This window comes from Cryptotermes secundus, unplaced genomic scaffold, assembly GCF_002891405.2.
Source record: "Cryptotermes secundus unplaced genomic scaffold, Csec_1.0 scaffold1813, whole genome shotgun sequence".
In the NCBI taxonomy this organism is placed as follows: domain Eukaryota; kingdom Metazoa; phylum Arthropoda; class Insecta; order Blattodea; family Kalotermitidae; genus Cryptotermes; species Cryptotermes secundus.
Window position 1 is genome coordinate 511,529 of NW_019724621.1, and position 17,757 is coordinate 529,285.

Here is a 17,757-nt window from a genome sequence, read left to right on the forward strand (position 1 = left end):
CCCCCCCACACACACCAGTATCGTCATAGGGGGTGACCACAGTGTTCTGCCTTAATTCGTGACGTTTTTCCAAGAACTCGCTGCTATGTACTGTGCGAAATCAATCGATCTTGCAAGAATAAATTTTTGGACATCCCTCTTCTAAGAATTCCAATTGAGTGTGTTAGTGTGGCCAGCACGGCACATATCACGTCTCTGCTGTTTATAACTTCATAGGAAAGAAAACACGCTAGTCATAGCAGTTTCAATGACGAAACCTCTCCCAAGAGCAACAGGAATTTTGCTGCAAGACAGGCATATGTAACAATGACTTAGCGCAGCTAAACTCGTGGCTTATTATACTCTGTTCTACTGACAACAGGCCAGCGAAAAATCTAACAATCTACAGCAAAACCATCAATTATTATGGGCGTTATAACATAGGTGTGCAGCTGGACGAAACATAGACGTCGAACCCCCGCAGACGATTTAAATACCTGACGAAACATACATGTCAAACCACGCTGAACAGTTAAGTAATTGAGCCAACTGTAGTGCCCTTGATGTGAACCAAATACCTGTAATACTGCAAAAGTGAGAAGGGAAACTAACTACAATGCGTTAATGTCATTTATATCATTAATGAAAAAAAATAACAACAACAATGGAGTTTCTTGTAATGATACTGTAATTAAAGAAGAATTTTTTTCAGGAAAGTTTCACTATATAAATAAAAAGTCACAATTGTCCACATGTAATCCCTGATTCTCTTGAACATGTACTCACCAATTTCCCCATGTTTGGCAATAGGTCCAGCATGAATCTTGAGGATCTCCAAACGAGCCTGTTCATTGGGCAAGGGAATTTCAATCTTTCGATCCAGACGGCCTGGCCGAAGCAGCGCAGGATCCAGTGTGTCTGGACGGTTCGTTGCCATGATGATTTTTACCTTATATTGCACAAAAAGTTTCATGGACATTCAGAAATTCTCATCTTTGTCAAACATGAGATATGGGAAAGACATACAGGAAACCTGCACTGAATCCAATAGGTCTAAGATCCAAAATATTCAGCACAGATGTCCAGCACCTTACATTTAGACCACATGGTTATCTGCATTTCAAACCACGTATTACATGCAAATTTGTAGAGATTATAAATATTTACTTCAGCATTCTAGTTAGCCCATCTGCATTTCCATTCATGTATGTTTTATACTGACTGTGTGGGTAATAAATAATGATGCAAAATCCACCTGAATTAATGACAGCAAAATTATGAAACAAGATAATTCTACATGCACAGTTCTTTACATAAAACACTGCTATTGCCCACAGTATAAGCATTTTACCTGTCCTAATGAATCAAAGCCATCCATTTGATTCAATAATTCCATAAGAGTGCGCTGAATCTCACGATCAGCTGATGTTCCCTCTGAGAATCGCCGTCCTCCTGTAGAAAAATTTAGAGCAAAGTGAGTATGTATATACAGGAATTTGAATAAACTGATCTATAAGAGTACTGTCAAGGTTTGGAAATATTCCTGAAGTTCTGACACAAAACAGCTTCTGTGTTATGAAAATTAGTAAATTTAAGTTAAGCCCACTTAGGCTCTTAAAATGGTTCCACTTTGATTACTTTTAGGATTATACAATTAAAAAAAAAAGCTAAACCTATTTCTGTAACAGGCCATGGAGGCCTATAGGGTTGTGAGACATCGAGGCTCACACATTTTCTAAACAATCGCCTTACAGATGGTGGTGAGGTTGTCACCCTTACGTGCCAGCTGCCCTGTACCCCCCCAGGAAGATTCATGGTACTCATTTCTGTCAGAGGCTGAGTCAACCCCAGGACCATAGTGCAGCTGGAAGGATTAGGTCTGTTGAAAAAATCCACCTCATCGGGACTTCAACCTGCAATCTTCCGGCTTGTAGCATAGTGCCTCAACCAACTATGCTACCATGTACCCCCAGGATTATATAATACATTTTAAAATATTTAAGTTGGCTAGCTAGCATAATTTTCTGTCACAATTTGCGAATGGATTCACTGAAATTCAGTCACAGTAATTTTCTACATAGACATTCTTCATAGAACACAAAGTTTTCAGTTTGTTTATGACTTCATTAGAGGGTAACAGATCAAAACCCAGTACAAAAGCATAAGATACGATGTGTACACTATCTGTATAATATATACAATAATACTGACTTCACTAGACAGAAATTTATTTATATAACTAAGTATCACATCAGGTAACCATATATGACAATGTCAACTTCACACATTTGCAACCTTCACAGTGTAAGAAAGCATTCCCTCACTGTACCAACTGGTGGTGAAGGTGCAATGTTCAAACACCCTGCTAGGTACTGCACCCTGGACATTCCATCCACCACCAATCATCTACTTACTATAAGCAATTATTAAAAATATATTAACAGCAAAGGGTGGCTTAAACTCCCAGATGTGTCATGACTAGAATTAAAGACGATGCATCTACTTCGTGGATTCCAATGTAAATCTGCACACATGAAAGGACAACAAAATTAAAGTTGAAAGTTAGTTTACTCTCACGCTGAAAACTGGAAGAACAAACCTATTGCATCAATCTCGTCCATGAAGATGATACATGGCTGGTGGTCACGAGCATAATTGAACATCTCACGGATCAAACGAGCACTCTCTCCAATATATTTGTCCACAATTGCACTTGACACTACCTGAATGCAAAGAAAACACAAATCACATTACAATCAATTGGTGGACTGTGGACATTAAAAAGAGAGTTTTTTATTGCTAGTGGGGTGGGACTAAGTCCCTTGTACTGTGGTCACTTCTGGCCTATTGTACCAACCCCAGATGATAGATGAGGGTGATTGTGGAGCAATTGGTGGAATGAAGATTGGCAGGGGAAACCGAAGTACTCGATGAAAACTTGCCCCAGCGCCTCTTTGTCCACCACAAATCCCACTTGACCAGACCTGGGATCGAACCCGGGCCGCCGTGATGGGAAGCCAGTGACTAACCGCTTGAGCTATGGCATGACCTAAAAATAATAGGCGAGGAAATGCATGAATTGTAATAATTGTGAGATCTTCCCTCCTTTAGTTTATTATCTTAAAAACCACTGGAAAAGCATACTGAGCATAAAATGGGGTTTTAATTTTTCTCTCCAATGTATTCCTCTCTGATAAATATTTAGTGAGATACTGGGTTTCAATCCAACAGCAAGGGTAGATGTGTGGGGTACACAGACAGTTCCAAGATAAATGATGGCACTGGGGATGTGGTGTGGGGATATGGCATAATGAGAAAGCTTTGCTTCAGACTTGGGCAGTACACCACGGCATTCCAGCCAGAAGTTTATGCCTTCAAAGAATCCACAGCACAATATACATAGGAGCTACAATTACAGAAACATCTGCATTCAATGTGACAGTCACACTGCAATTAAAGCACTTGACAATTACCAAATCAACTCAAAGCTAATAATTCTTAATTCTTAATGAAACTGGCTGATCATAACAAATTTCAACTGACGTGGGTATTAGGTCACAGATGAATCAAGAGTAATGAAATTGCCAACCAACTGGTAACATTTGGATCGGTCCATTTTTAGGACCTAAATCAGCATGCCACATCACAGTAGGAGTTGCCAAGATAGCTGTCAAGGACTGAATGGACACCATTAAAAGTACTGGGAATCCATAACAGGACTAAAATACAGGGTGTCCTACAAGAACCACCTGTCAAAAGAATCAGGAAGCACTGGAACTAAATATGATCATTCTTAGATGGGTGACAGGACTATTTACAGGACAGTGTCACCTGAAAGGACACTTGTTTAAACTGACATTAACCAGCATCCAAACTGTATAAGGTGCCCAGAAAAAAAGAATCAGTCTCACATACCATATGTGACTGAGGCTATAGCTTACCTAAGATTTCCCCATCTGGGATCAGAGATTCTTGAATTGTTACATATGGACAGACAAACATGGCAAACAAATAGGAATACTTTTAAAACTTTTTGCTGTGAATGTGCCAAAAATGGTAGAAACTAATAAAGAAGTAAAGCTATCCCTGTAACAGGCCGTGAAGGCCTATAGGGTTGGAAACGGTGAGGATCCCACATTATCTAGACAATCGGCTCAAAGATGGCGGTAAGGTTGTCAGCCTTACGCGCCGGCCGCACTTTACTCCCAGGAAAATTATTTCATTAATTCCTGGTACTCATTTCTGTTAGAGGCTGAGTCGACCCCAGGGCTATAGTGCGGCTGCAAGGATTAGGTCAATTGAAAAAAATCCAATGACCTCATCGGGACTTGAACCCACTACCTTCCAGCTTGTAGCATAGCCCCTCAACCAACTACGCTACTATGTACCCCAGAAAGTAATAAGATTTTAAAATATCATGTTTTACATTACAGAAAACAGACATTTCAGATATACGTGAACGTGGTGAAATCTGAAACATGGGACAATCCAGCAGCCACCTCATTATCAGTTAACCAAACTATTAGTTCACTAAACAGGAAAGACCTTAAGAAAGTTTGCATCAAGTTGACTGGCAACAGCTCGAGCTAGTAGAGTCTTTCCTGTGCCAGGAGGACCATACAAGAGGCAGCCTTTGGGTGGTGTGATTCCCACCCTCTGGAAGAGCTCAGGATTCAGCAGGGGAAGTTCTATCACCTGCAACACACAACATGATTCTATTTAAACAACTCCATTAATTTACATACCCCACAATACTTGTTTTATATTTAGCAGCAGATGAATTAAAGCAGCAGCATCTTCTGAGAAAAAATATTCAGTTTTACAACATCAAGGATGACAAAATTTGTTCATTTCCTATGAGAAAGCTAACACTACACCGACTGCATATTTGTAGGTACAAAACATATGTCCCCGTATTAATCCTTTTGCGCTAGTCTCCAAAGACTATACATAATAAGTAATTCCATGGAATGGAATCCTTAAGAAGATATTCATTCCACAGCTACACACAAAATTCTCCACCTTTCATGTAACTTGAAGTGATTTTGCCAACTGCTATGAAATCTTCAGGGCAAATAAAATTCACATTTCTTGTCATTTCTTGTGTTGATTTTCTTTCCTTTCTTCCTCTATGACTCTTGGCCTCTTTTTCAGTTTCTTAATCCTATACACAGTCGGCAGGACTCCTTGGACAGGGGATCAGCCCATTGCAAGGCCACTACCCGCATGCAGGATTAACGCGCACACACACACACAGCCATGCCTTGAATGGGATTCGAACCCACGACCTGTGTTCAAGCAGGGGAAGACAACTCAAGCCTAGACTGCACGGCCACTGAGACTGGCTTCTTGTGTTGATACTTTCCTCCAGTATCAGACTAAAACAATTGATATATTTGACATGGTTTACAGATCTAAATTATATGCAAGTATTTCTGATAATTTCAACTAAAATGTAGTGTGAAATTATGGCTAATTCTTGTACAGTAACAATCAGTACCCATTCAGAATTCAACAACTTGCACATGCACACACCTCTCGGAGCTCTCGGATCTGCTCACTAAGACCTCCAATGGCTGAGTACGTAACATCACCGGGATCCTCATGTGACATGTTATAGACTAAAGGGTCTACTTCTCGAGGAAGATATCTCATTATGGTCAAAGTTGTCATATCCAGGGCAACTCTTGTTCCAGATTTCAGCTTGGCTTTGTCCAGCTGTCTACGGCATCCCACCACATATCGAGGCCCATTTGTTGCTTTTACAATAACTATAAAGAAACAATATTATATGAGCTACATAATTACTGGGGACAGTTGTAAATGCAACAGGATTAAACCAAACAGCAGAAGCATGTCTGGAATGTGATGCAGAGATACTATTTTGAAGCTTTAATTGTGTAAGCTATCCTAACAAAGACTTATGGTCATGCACAATTATTCCGTGTGAATGCCAAGACTGCTTCCTTCCTGATCCTATTCAATTTACCACACATAATCAATGAACACACTATTTTAAGTGGGATCTGAGTACAGAAAGATAGCAAAGATTTTCTTTTGCTGCAATATATGAGGACAAAATATATAACAAAGTTTTACATGGGACTTGAATTACTGAAGCCTATCATTTCATACAACAAATATTCCCTAATGAACTACAAGCAACAAATTAAATAATAATAATTTAATTTGAAACTGTCAGTAGAAAAGGTTAACATTGCAACCCATTCTACATGAATTTAACACAAGCCACTTCACTGAAATCTATTTCATTTTTGGAAGCTTCTAAGGAACAGTTTTTCATAAGATGTCCTCATAAATGTCAACTCTGGCAAATCAAACTTCTGTGGCACTATGCTAAGCAGTTAAGCTATTCATGTAACAGGCCATGGAGGCCCAGAGTGCTCTCAGAGGTCAAGGCTCCCACATTTTCTACACAATTGGCTCACAGATGGTGGTGACATTGTCAGCTTTACATTCCAGCCACCCTTTACCCGAGGAAGATTCCTGATATTCATTTCTGTTAGAGGCTGAGTCAACTCCAGGGCCATAGTGCGGCTGGAAGGATTAGGTCAATTGGAAAAATCCAATGACCTCACTGGGAATCAAACCCGCAACCTTCCGGCTTGTAGCATAGTGCCCCAGCCAACTACACTACAGCAGACTCCTGTAGTACAGTTGGTTGAGGCGCTACGCTACAAGCTGGAAGGTCGCAGGTTTGATTCTGATGTCACTGTTTTTTTTTCAGTTTATCTAATCCTTCCAACCACTAACAAAAATAAGCACCAGGAATCTTCCTGGAGGTAAAGGGTGGCTGGTGTGTAAGGCTAACAATCACACCACCATCTGCGAGTCTAGAAAATGTGGGAGCCGTGACGTCTCACAACCCTGTGAGCCTTCACAGCCTGTTACAGGGATAGCTTTACTTTTTCTTTTTTACTAGGCTAAGAAGGTACATCCCACGCTCCCCATTTTTTTGTCTGTACGACTCTATTTATGGTGTCCTTAAAATTATATAAACTGGACAGCTGGGGTTCAATACCTGGGAAGGGCAAAAGATTTCTCTCGTCCATAGGGCTCGCATAGCCTCATATCCAATGGGCAACAGAGGTTGTCTCTACAGTGGCAGAGCTGCAGGGATGTGTAAAGCTATACCTCCACTCCCCCATATGCCTTCATTGCATAGTGTTTAATTACATACACAGGCATAACTTTAACTTCTTATGTATAAATCAAACCTAATGTAATCTTATAACGTACATATTCTTTGTTTTTTCCTCCATCCAGCATTACCCACATAGCAAAGTACATTTTGGGCAACTAAATATAATGAAACAATACTTGCATTTCTCTTCTGTTAACTGCTTCAGAACCTCACCAACGATCTGAAACAGACATAATTATTATTAACACCAATTACAGTACTTGTGTCTTATTTAGTAACTAACAAGAACATCTGTAACCTTTCTGATCTACTTAAATTAATCCAACACCAATGGAGTTGTCAGGAAAATTTAAAACCATATTATATTGAGCGAGAAATGTAGGAATGTTACAGTACAATCGCCACACATCTGAATCTCTTTAGCAAGCAGCCAATAGGCTCATCTACCAGTGAGCTCTCAAAATTTGTGTTTTATTTATACCTGTTATACCACAGATAAACACAGCATAAATCAGATTACATTATACATAAAGCTGAGCAAGCCTGTCAATTGAAACTTGTTACAGAAACATAACAGTATGTTGCATTACAAGAAACGAAAAAGGTCTTTAATTCTGACAGTATTACATGATCAAACAAAGTTCTCCCTGTGCTTAATTAATTAAGCACTATACCTTAAAGACACACAGGGTGTGAAAGCATAGTGCCATGATTCTTGTTCTTAGCACTAGATGTAGTTAAGTGGTCAGCTTCAGGTCCCAGCCACTTTACCCCTTGCATACATTTGATATGAGGCTGGGTGAGCCCCAGATCTGGTCTGGACTTTGTGGTAAAGAGAAAAATCTCCTTTCCCTGACAGGAATTGAACCCCAACCATCCACCCCATAGCCCACTGCTATACTGAGCTATTCCAGCTCCAATATTAGTACACATCCCAATAAACACTGTTAATATATCAAAATGAGCAAAAAAGACCCATGTAGCTGTTTACTGAGAGCACTAATGTACATATCTCTGTCCAATTCTCTTTCCACTGCCAGTTCAGTTAATGCATGACTGTAACCAGTTTTTATAGCACAACAACCATCATATCCATTGCTGTTTTGTTGCAACAATTTAATGCATCAAGCGACTGCTATGCTGCACCACAGCAGTAAATAATATTGCATTCATCAATGGGAATATATATTTACCAGTCTGTCATAATATGCAATTTCATTATTTCAGTATAGTCAAGTTTTGAAAAATCCAGGGAAAGAATGGGCATTTAGACAGCATACGCTAAGTCCTACTTATCTTTACTGAACAACTGTCAGGCACTCCAACCATATGGCATAAATTGATAAGATTATGATGAATAATGAAATGGAAAGGATGTGTAAGGAAGCAATCATGTCCTAAATTGAGGAACAACCACATAACCTGCCTGGAAGGACCTAGGAAAAGGACAAAAAACCCAGTCAGGACATCAGTGTCTCAGTCAAGATTTAAAGTGAGCACCTCTCCAGTACAATCCAAGAGTATTATCACTTCAACCAACTTGCTCTGTAGCATACAGTGAGAAGATTACTTAAATCATTAAGTAAACATATTGAGAACTATACACTTGGATTCTGATATGTCTTAAACACAACTCACTACAGCTGCACTGAAAGAACTATCATTTTCTCAGTCCAAAACATGAAACTCACCGGTCACTCTTTCATCTCACTTATTGGACATTTCCATGTGGTTAATATGGAATAATCTGTTTCCTTACAGAGCAATTAAATCACTCATCAAGCAAGGTCCTTCCTGAGAAGCTAAGAGACACTCAGCTACCCAAGATATTCCACAGACATTATGCAACCTGAAAGTTCAGTACTGTCTTCACGAGAGCCTGCCACTGGATTCCATATTCATATCCTATTTTTTCTTCTTACTAATACTTCATGGAAATCCATGATATATATGTAATGGCCGTCTCGTAGTGCACTCAATTTCACATGTCACTTCACTACATGTTTTGGCAACATTGTGCCATCTTCAGCTGCTTTATTTACTCTAAGCTCTTACATTGCTTGCCATCATGTGTCTTTCATAAAATTATTAAAATGTACATTCATCATCAACTATAATAAAATTTGTATACACTAAAACTTGTTAAGAGTATTCATCTTATGTGTCTTAAATCAAACTCGCGTATCATATGGTTCTTCCATTATGGGAGTCGTTTTTCCTATATTTTTTGTATATGGAAATATTTTTGACAAAAATTCATAACCTTATTATAATAAGCAATATGCTAACTGGAAATGTCCAGTACAAGTCATGCCGTGGCTACATACATTAATGGAAGTATTTCTAACTAGCAGCATAGTAAAATACCACATTAGGCAGGCACCTCATTCCATCAAATTCTCCATAAGCATGATCACCAGTACAGGTACAATAGGACATATGGAAGCCGACATGCCGAGGGGACCTAATATGGATTCCACCTTACACTATATGAAATCTTAACTACTGTAATCTACTGTAAACAATTTTAAGTATTGTATCTTTATTCTCTTATTGTAATCAGCCAATGTCCTATATCATGTAACAATGATCTATAGAGACGAAATAAATAAATAAAAACATGTAATATTATATTGTAGCATCGTGTTGCACTTTTCACTTAGTGTTAGTTGAAAACAAGTATCAGCAACTAAACATCAACGCAGAAAGACGGCAGCTTCCTCACCCACAACTTTTAACACCTGATGATGACCAGTTTGTTTGAAACATATCTTGAAAACTTTTGAAGTGACTAGCTTTTATTAAGATTTAATAAATTGTTGCACATAACACTGTAGAAATAATTAAAAATACTAAGGCACATGTAACTTCCCTTCCATGCTCCTGCAAGCATGCCAAGCCCCATCAAGTCACTGGATGACTTCAGTAAGCTTACTGACATATGTAATATCAGTAGTGAAATCCTGAAATAAGTATATCATTTGCATTTCATGCATCCTGTTCTGTTATTATATACAACTCTTTATTAAGACCATCACAACACAACAACACAGGGTAGCACAGCATAGCTAATTTAGCCTTGAACTCCGTATTGTTGTCTTGTGACAGTCTTAATAAAAAGTTGTATATCATATTAACCTAAAATAGCATAATCTGAACTAACATAACCTAACAGAGTTTATCACTGATATAAACATTGATACTGGATTCAATTACCAAATTCCAGGGCTCTAGATATGCCATCAAGAAGGTTTGGCCAGAAATAGTACCTTTCATCCTAAGCTTACATTCCCAAATCCCAACATACAATTCACAAGGGTGTCTAGGGCATGGGAACAAGAATGCTCTTTCATCAGGCTGTATTAGGTGCTCCATCAGATGTGAAAGAATGCAGTCTTAGGATACAGGATAATGGGAGGGGAAGCTTACATAAGAACAGCAGATGGGGCTGCTGATATAGGAATTTAAACAATACTTCTATGGATATTATAGTCGATATATGTCACCTGAATTCTGTAGTAGTATTGTCACTACACACTTCCATGAAATCGTGGTATTCAGTTATATCTCAAAGTTGAAAATGACCATCATTTATTTGGTGACTCTAAATAGGGCTGTTTCTATACTCCTGCAGCAATGCTGTCATCAGTGACTATACAATGAACAGTCATGCTAACCACAAGAGCACCATACCACCCTGGTGAACCTAGCACATGAATCATCCACTAAAAACTATGACCACTTTATCATCATCCAAAACATAATTTGTAACCATTTTCAACACTGCACTGCTCCAAATATGCTACATTCATTCTCTACATGCATGCAAAAAAGAACATGAACAAACTGACTCCACTCAGGTAAACTTAAGAAAAGTTTACCTCTCCACAGAGCACATATGACACAAAATGGCATCGATCTACAGTTGTGTATTTCGTTCTACCCCTGCCTGAATCCTAGGAAACATTCCGTTCCTGAACCAACTGATCTAAATCAGCACTCATATAACCTAAGAACCTCAAACCCACAACATAACTCTACCCCAATTACATATATCTGCAAATACGCAACCAGCGTGTGTTCCTCACCAAATATGACAACCTAACAATTAAAAACCCGACGGCCTCCTGCCTAAAAAGTATTCGAGGGCCAATTTGTGGAAACAAACATAGGACATACTAACCTGTCCAACACTCTGCAATGCCTTCAAATCATTTTCCGATTTGTCATACTGTTTAGTTAATTCTTTCAACTGCTCTCTCACTGTAATGAAACCAACACAATGTAATAAGTAAATAAATACGTAATCAAATACTGTCACAAAGATGATTCGGCAATATCATAAACATTCATTCAAAATTCAAATAAGCATGCATTATCAAATAATACTTGTCAAGAAAAGGAAGCAGTTATAAAAAATGCATACTTTCTTTCAACCGACTCTCTACTTCCTTATGTTCAAGGAGTTTTTTTCTATAATCAATTAATGATTTTCCTCTTACAGGTTCAGTAGACGCCATGTTCCCAGCATATACAAATTCATACGGTTCATACACTTCATAGACTTCATCGATGTCATAGATCAACGCAGCAGCTTACACAGATCGGTATCCGTGTTGACTTTGACCACGGACAACACAGATGGCCCGAAAGGCTCCCACACACAGACGCGATACGATTCGGGACGATATTGCACTCGGGACGAGAGCGGCTGTTTACCGAGTGGACCGCGCACACAGCCGCGACACTCGGGAATCTTTGACACCCGATAACCAGCTGGCCATGACTCACACTCAATCAGTATCTATACGTAAGTGAATAGACATGGGTAACCAAATGGAACAAATAATAGATTTCGTCAAAGAAAATGCTTTATTGTACGATACTCATCGTCCGATGTACAAGGATTCACGTGCTAAGGATAGAAAGTGGAAGGAATTGGCTGTTAACAATGAACAGAGACAGCAAGTAGAAAAATCTGTATATATTTATATAGGGTTAATTATACAGTAACTGTGGGCATTCTTAGTGTAGGCTATGCACAAGTTCCGTTCACTAACATGAATTCCAGGGGCAGTCATCTAGTTGAAGTACGCAACAACCCGCTCTCTAATGGCGTAGCTAATGTTTGCCGCCCTTGGGAGACGTAAAGGCTGGATAGGGAACATTTCTCCTTCCAGTGGCTCCACTCGTAGCAGTTCTTCCCTGTACTTTTCATCACAGTTTTTGAGACGTAGAAAATTATGAAGCAAACACGCTGCTGGTACAGTGTGTTTTATATTTCCTCCTTTCAGTTCTATAGGTCTCAAAAAAAATCCTCCACTTAATGGCAAGAATAGGCCTCCGACAATTGGTGTATTGTTTAGTGATACCTTCTTGCCCGATGGCTCTCAGGATTTCATCAAACCTGTCAATTTTCATCCTGAAATATATGTAGAACCGTTTTTCGTCCTTCAGGAGTTGAGGTATCAATGTATAAAACTCCCTTAGTTCCTCTCTTGACAAGTTTATATCATGAACCCAAGTGATTCGTCTCTTTCGCCTAAATACGAACACACATAGCAACCACTTATACATACTTAATTAGAGACTCGTTATGGAATTGTAAATATTTGTACATATATATGGCATACTGAATATGTGGAGGAAAAGAACTACGCAGATTTAGTGTTCAGTAAAATACTTGCCGGGATTCACCTTCGTCTTCATCAAGAGCGACAGCTAAAAGCAAAACTTCCTCCAAAGACGGATCCATGAGTATTTACCGCTGCGATACCGAGCGGTCTACCGAGTGCGCTCGGTAGACCGAAATACCGAGGCGATATACCGACTGCGATAATATCGCGTTCCTCGGAGTACCGCGCCAGTGTGCGGACCTCCATTTACCGCAATGTAATTAGATATCGTCCCGTACCGTACCGAGCTGAGTATCGCGTCTGTGTGTGGGAGCCTTGATCTGTGAATCGTACTTCGTTCCTCTATTCAGAACGATTCAGATTTGTGTACTGTGGCTGCCTTGGCCGTTGCCAATCAATGGTAGCTTGAGCGCTGTGGGGACCGTGGACACCGTGGGGACGTGGGGACTGTGATGGTGGTGGTGGTGGTTGTCGGCGGAGCCGTCAGTGGCGTCAGCGTCGTCACCTCGTTGGTAGCGGTTGGTAGCCTTGTGATTGGTTGTGATCGTTGTGATGACGTCTTTGCTTCAGGGCGTCAGCAGCTGAGATTCCACGGGTTACCAATCTGAATCATATTTGTTGCCGTTTGTTGCGCAATTAGTTTGCAGGAGCGAAGGAAAAAAACGGTTTGATGTTTGTAGTAAAAGAGATTCAAGATTTGAGAAAGTCAGGAGGAAAGAACGTATATATTACTTGCTCTGTCTTGCATTGTGTATTGGGATGCCACTTTTAGTGCATGTATTCTGTTGAAGAAAGCAGTCTTCTGGGATTTGGCACCGTGTATATGTGGTGTTAACCGACGTTTCGGAGGAACGTATCGCCTCCATCTTCAGGGTAGAAGAAAAAATATAAGAATTCTGCAAGAGACCGTGAGAACCGGTAAAAGCAGACTGTGGGGATATACACAGCTATGTGAGAGCAGTGAGGGTGAAGGGGGAAGGGCAAGTATACAAGTGAAAGCAGTAGTGTGGGAGGGGTAGGGGAAAGGGAGCTGGGACAAGTGTGGTTTTTGTGTAGGGGAGAGAAAGCAAGGTTAAAGGCTGGGCACAACCCATAAGCTGAGGGGGGGGTTGTTATGTTGGTTGGTCATGGCCTGTGTGGCCTTCTGGATCTGGCGTCATATCCCGGTGGGGGTTTTTTAACCCTTTGACGTGGTCATTTAAATTCCGCGGCCGCGGCTCCTGCGGTAATATATTCAGCCGGCCATTTAAATTTTGCTCGAAAATTATTTATTCATCATTGTTCTTAAATTCTATGAGATAGGAACATGAAACTTTCACTAAAATGATCTTAAATGGTGGTTTTATAAGTATTCTGAAGCTGAATGCGGTGTCCCAGATTGATGCTGTGTTCAGCTATGGCCGACTTGTCCGGTTGTTCGAGACGGATGTGCCGCTGATGCTCCTTCAACCTCGTCCACGGAGCAGCCTGTCTGCCCAATATAGACCTTCCCGCACTCGCATGGGATACTGTATACACCCGGTGTCCTTAGGCCCAGGCTGTCTTTAACTGGCCAGAGGAAATTGGATAATTTGTATGGAGGCAGACCCACTGCTTTGATGTCGTGTCGGGACAGCACTCTGCTGATACGGTTGAATATGGTCCCGACATAGGGAAGGAAGGTGACTGAGCCCGGTTTGTCTTCAGGCCGGCTGATGTTGGGCCGACGGTTGAGAACTCTATAGATCTGCCGGTTGTTGTATCCGTTCTTCTTGAATACATCCTTCAGGCGCACCAACTCCGCATGTAGGCGGATGATCAAGACAGCCAGATCCAGAAGGCCACACAGGCCATGACCAACATAACATCCCCCCCTCGGCTTACGGGTTGTGCCCAGCCTTTAACCTTGCTTTCTCTCCCCTACACAAAAACCACGCTTGTCCCAGCTCCCTTTCCCCTACCCCTCCCACACTACTGCTTTCACTTGTATACTTGCCCTTCCCCCTTCACCCTCACTGCTCTCACATAGCTGTGTATATCCCCACACAGTCTGCTTTTACCGGTTCTCACGGTCTCTTCACTTGCAGAATTCTTATATTTTTTCTTCTACCCTGAAGATGGAGGCGATACGTTCCTCCGAAACGTCGGTTAACACCACATATAGATGGTGCCAAATCCCAGAAGACTGCTTTCTTCATAGTTACCGCTGTGAAAGCCTCAAATCTTACATGTATTCTGTTTGAAGCCCCGTGTGTAATGAGTCCATAAACCTCATATTAAACTTAAAGATGTCAGTTTTGACAATTATGTGGAGGATAAATAACGAATAATTTCAACTTTCATAATTGCTAGGGTGGTAATTAACAATACGACCTACTTAGCGGAAATATACTTCGTTGTTGGGCACCAAAATTTTGAATGCCCTGATATTTGTAACGGTGTCCATCCCAGGCCCACAGACAAATCACGAGTTGATCATTCACAAAATGTAAAATGTCAGGCTGTCTTTGAACTGCACCTTCTTACAGCCTATAAGGCACACTGTTTCAGAGTCCTCATATCGAACATGGTTCAAGTGTTAACATATTTTCATTGTTGATTCTCATACACGACCTACTGGTGTATAAGATGAGCTGTGACATTTTGGTCCATTTTAAGGAAGAAAAATCTTGGGAATCCAGAAATATAACAGTTTGTTTGCCATGAAGCAATGCCGTGTGGCATTTTAATTTTTCAGAGATGAACATAGATACGTTGTAATGATAGCACCTTTTTAAGTGTACTCTCTTGAAATGACGTATTTTTGCCAATTAGCTACATCGTGACAAAAATCTTTTTTTTTAGAAAGTGGTATGACCGTGGTCTTTGAATATGATGGATCTAATGAGTGTGGACCTTTAGTGACTTGCTCATTGACTTTACCATTTTGAAGCTGTCTTGTGATCTGGTGATGCTAATTTTTAGGGGCCAGGGCTTAGTTATGTGCAAGTCAGAATTATCTGTGGGTCTTTCTGGCACCACGTGAAGTCATGAGGTTGACGCTGTTTAGAATTGTAAAGTCTAGGAGGGTCAGTTCCACGTTTGGCGGTGTATCGAGCGATTGTGTGTATTTCTGTCCCTATTTTCAATATTTCCATTAGTTGCTATTTTATGATAGTCACAAAAAGAGAGTCTCAAAATGAAAGATTTTGTGGACCTCTGTCACTGACAGAATGTTTTGTTTCTTTTCCTCCAGATGGAGCCATCACAAGAGGGAAGGCCAGCTTGTGGAAACAAAATAAAGCGGCCTCCCAATTCATATATTTTATTTGCTAAAGAGTGGAGAAAGAAGTTTGCTGCTCTGTATACTACAGAAAGAAGCACGGACATCAGCATAAGGTAAGCGGTAACTTTCACTACTGATAAGATTATTAGGTGGCAGGATAGCTGAGCCAGTGTAGTGATGGGCTTTGGGCTGGATATCCGGAGTTCAATTGTGGGCAGGGATGACAGATTTTTCTCTAGTTGAAAGCATTCTGACTGGCTCTGAGGCCCACCAGTGTCTCCTGTGCAGTGGTTACTGGGCACTATTTCCCTAGGAGGCAAAGCTGCCAGAGCATGAAGCTGACCGGCTACTCATCCCTATCCAGTGCCAAGGTCAACAATTGTGGAACAATCCCTCCACTCCCCCATATGTCTTCATGGCATTAGCTCTTAATTAAGCAGGTACAGGGACAACTTTATTATAAATTATTTGGGTGATAAGAAATTTATGTATTTTTGAAATGGTTCCAGATGCAAAGAATTTTTAAACAGCAAGGAAAGTGATTAACTGAAATCCACTGTTAATCCATGTCAGTTGCTCGTTGAATCTTCCGAGAATAACTTGCAGGCGAGTAACTTTGATGCAAATTATATCAGGTCAAGTAAGAGTGGAGGCGCTGTATTCCATGATGTAGTGCACAAAATTTCAAATGGCAGTTCTTCTATTTTATTAAAATTACTTAAGTTTTTTATATAATATTAGATTAGCAGCTGGTGATACACATGAAACAATTCCATATATGACCGTAAATGAACTTTATTATGGGATTGATGTGGCCAAAGATCTGAACTTGCACATCAATTTTTTGTGAAAGTCTCCATCTTCTCCCTCCGTGCCTTTTTATTCTTCCGAAATCTGTCCAGCTGTGTCAGATGCAGATATTAGGTTGCAAGAATTCAAACTTTCAACACATTGATGCCAAGACTTCTGATATATATTATCTTATGAATAATGTCCAGACCTCGAGTCAGCAAAAGAATTTTTTGTTTAACTATTTGCAGATCTGAAGAAATGAGCTGAACATAACGTGTGTGTTTAATTTTTTCTACCCTTTTTGCTTAACCACCTCTTGAACCAATAGCTGTTTTAACAGTTGCCCTTGAGATGGGCACAGAAATGCATATAGGTCTTCATGTATATTGTCTGTTATTTTCTGTAGTATTTCAACCAGAGTTGTTGAATGGCAGCATTTATTGAAAATATTATACATCAAACCAATACAAGGTCATTCACAGATAGACATGACCTTCATGTAAGTCACCTAAACAGTGTAACGACATAACCATGCATTCAGAATCAGACGAATTTTCAAGCCTGTACAACTGCCACCCTTATTATTCTTGCACCATGAATGTATTTCCTGGCATGTTTGATATGTGGTATATTTCATGAAATAAAAGAAAGATGAAGTTGCCCTGTGCTTAATTAAGCACCTCACCAAGTAGACAGTATAAAGGGTATGTGTATATTTCCACGCATTCTTAACAGCGACGGTACATACGGAAGCATGTTCAACTTCACCCCTATGGAAAGAGCCCCCAAATAAACAGAAAACCCAACTGGACATGTGGAAAAGAGAATACCTTCTGATCCTGTCAGGAATCAAACCCTGATTCCTTGGTCATCCAGCCCCTAATCCAGTCACCACAATGGCTGATCTATCCCTGCTCTGATATATATGAAAGGAGAATGAA

General features: G+C 40.2%; 1 protein-coding gene across 1 annotated transcript in view; it reads right to left on the minus strand.

The window, feature by feature from the left end:
• LOC111862601 (26S proteasome regulatory subunit 10B) overlaps window positions 1-11,815 on the minus strand; it is a 13,025-nt gene extending 1,210 nt beyond the window's left edge. Inside the window, exons 1-8 of the mRNA XM_023848121.2 lie at window positions 11,571-11,815; window positions 11,328-11,407; window positions 7,325-7,364; window positions 5,515-5,750; window positions 4,525-4,674; window positions 2,579-2,702; window positions 1,331-1,431; window positions 766-928 (exon numbers count right to left, since the gene is read on the minus strand). Of these exons, the coding sequence (XP_023703889.1) occupies window positions 766-928; window positions 1,331-1,431; window positions 2,579-2,702; window positions 4,525-4,674; window positions 5,515-5,750; window positions 7,325-7,364; window positions 11,328-11,407; window positions 11,571-11,664 (988 nt within the window). The 5' untranslated portion in view covers window positions 11,665-11,815. The remainder of the gene's footprint in view (window positions 1-765; window positions 929-1,330; window positions 1,432-2,578; window positions 2,703-4,524; window positions 4,675-5,514; window positions 5,751-7,324; window positions 7,365-11,327; window positions 11,408-11,570) is intronic.
• Window positions 11,816-17,757: the final 5,942 nt, after the last annotated feature.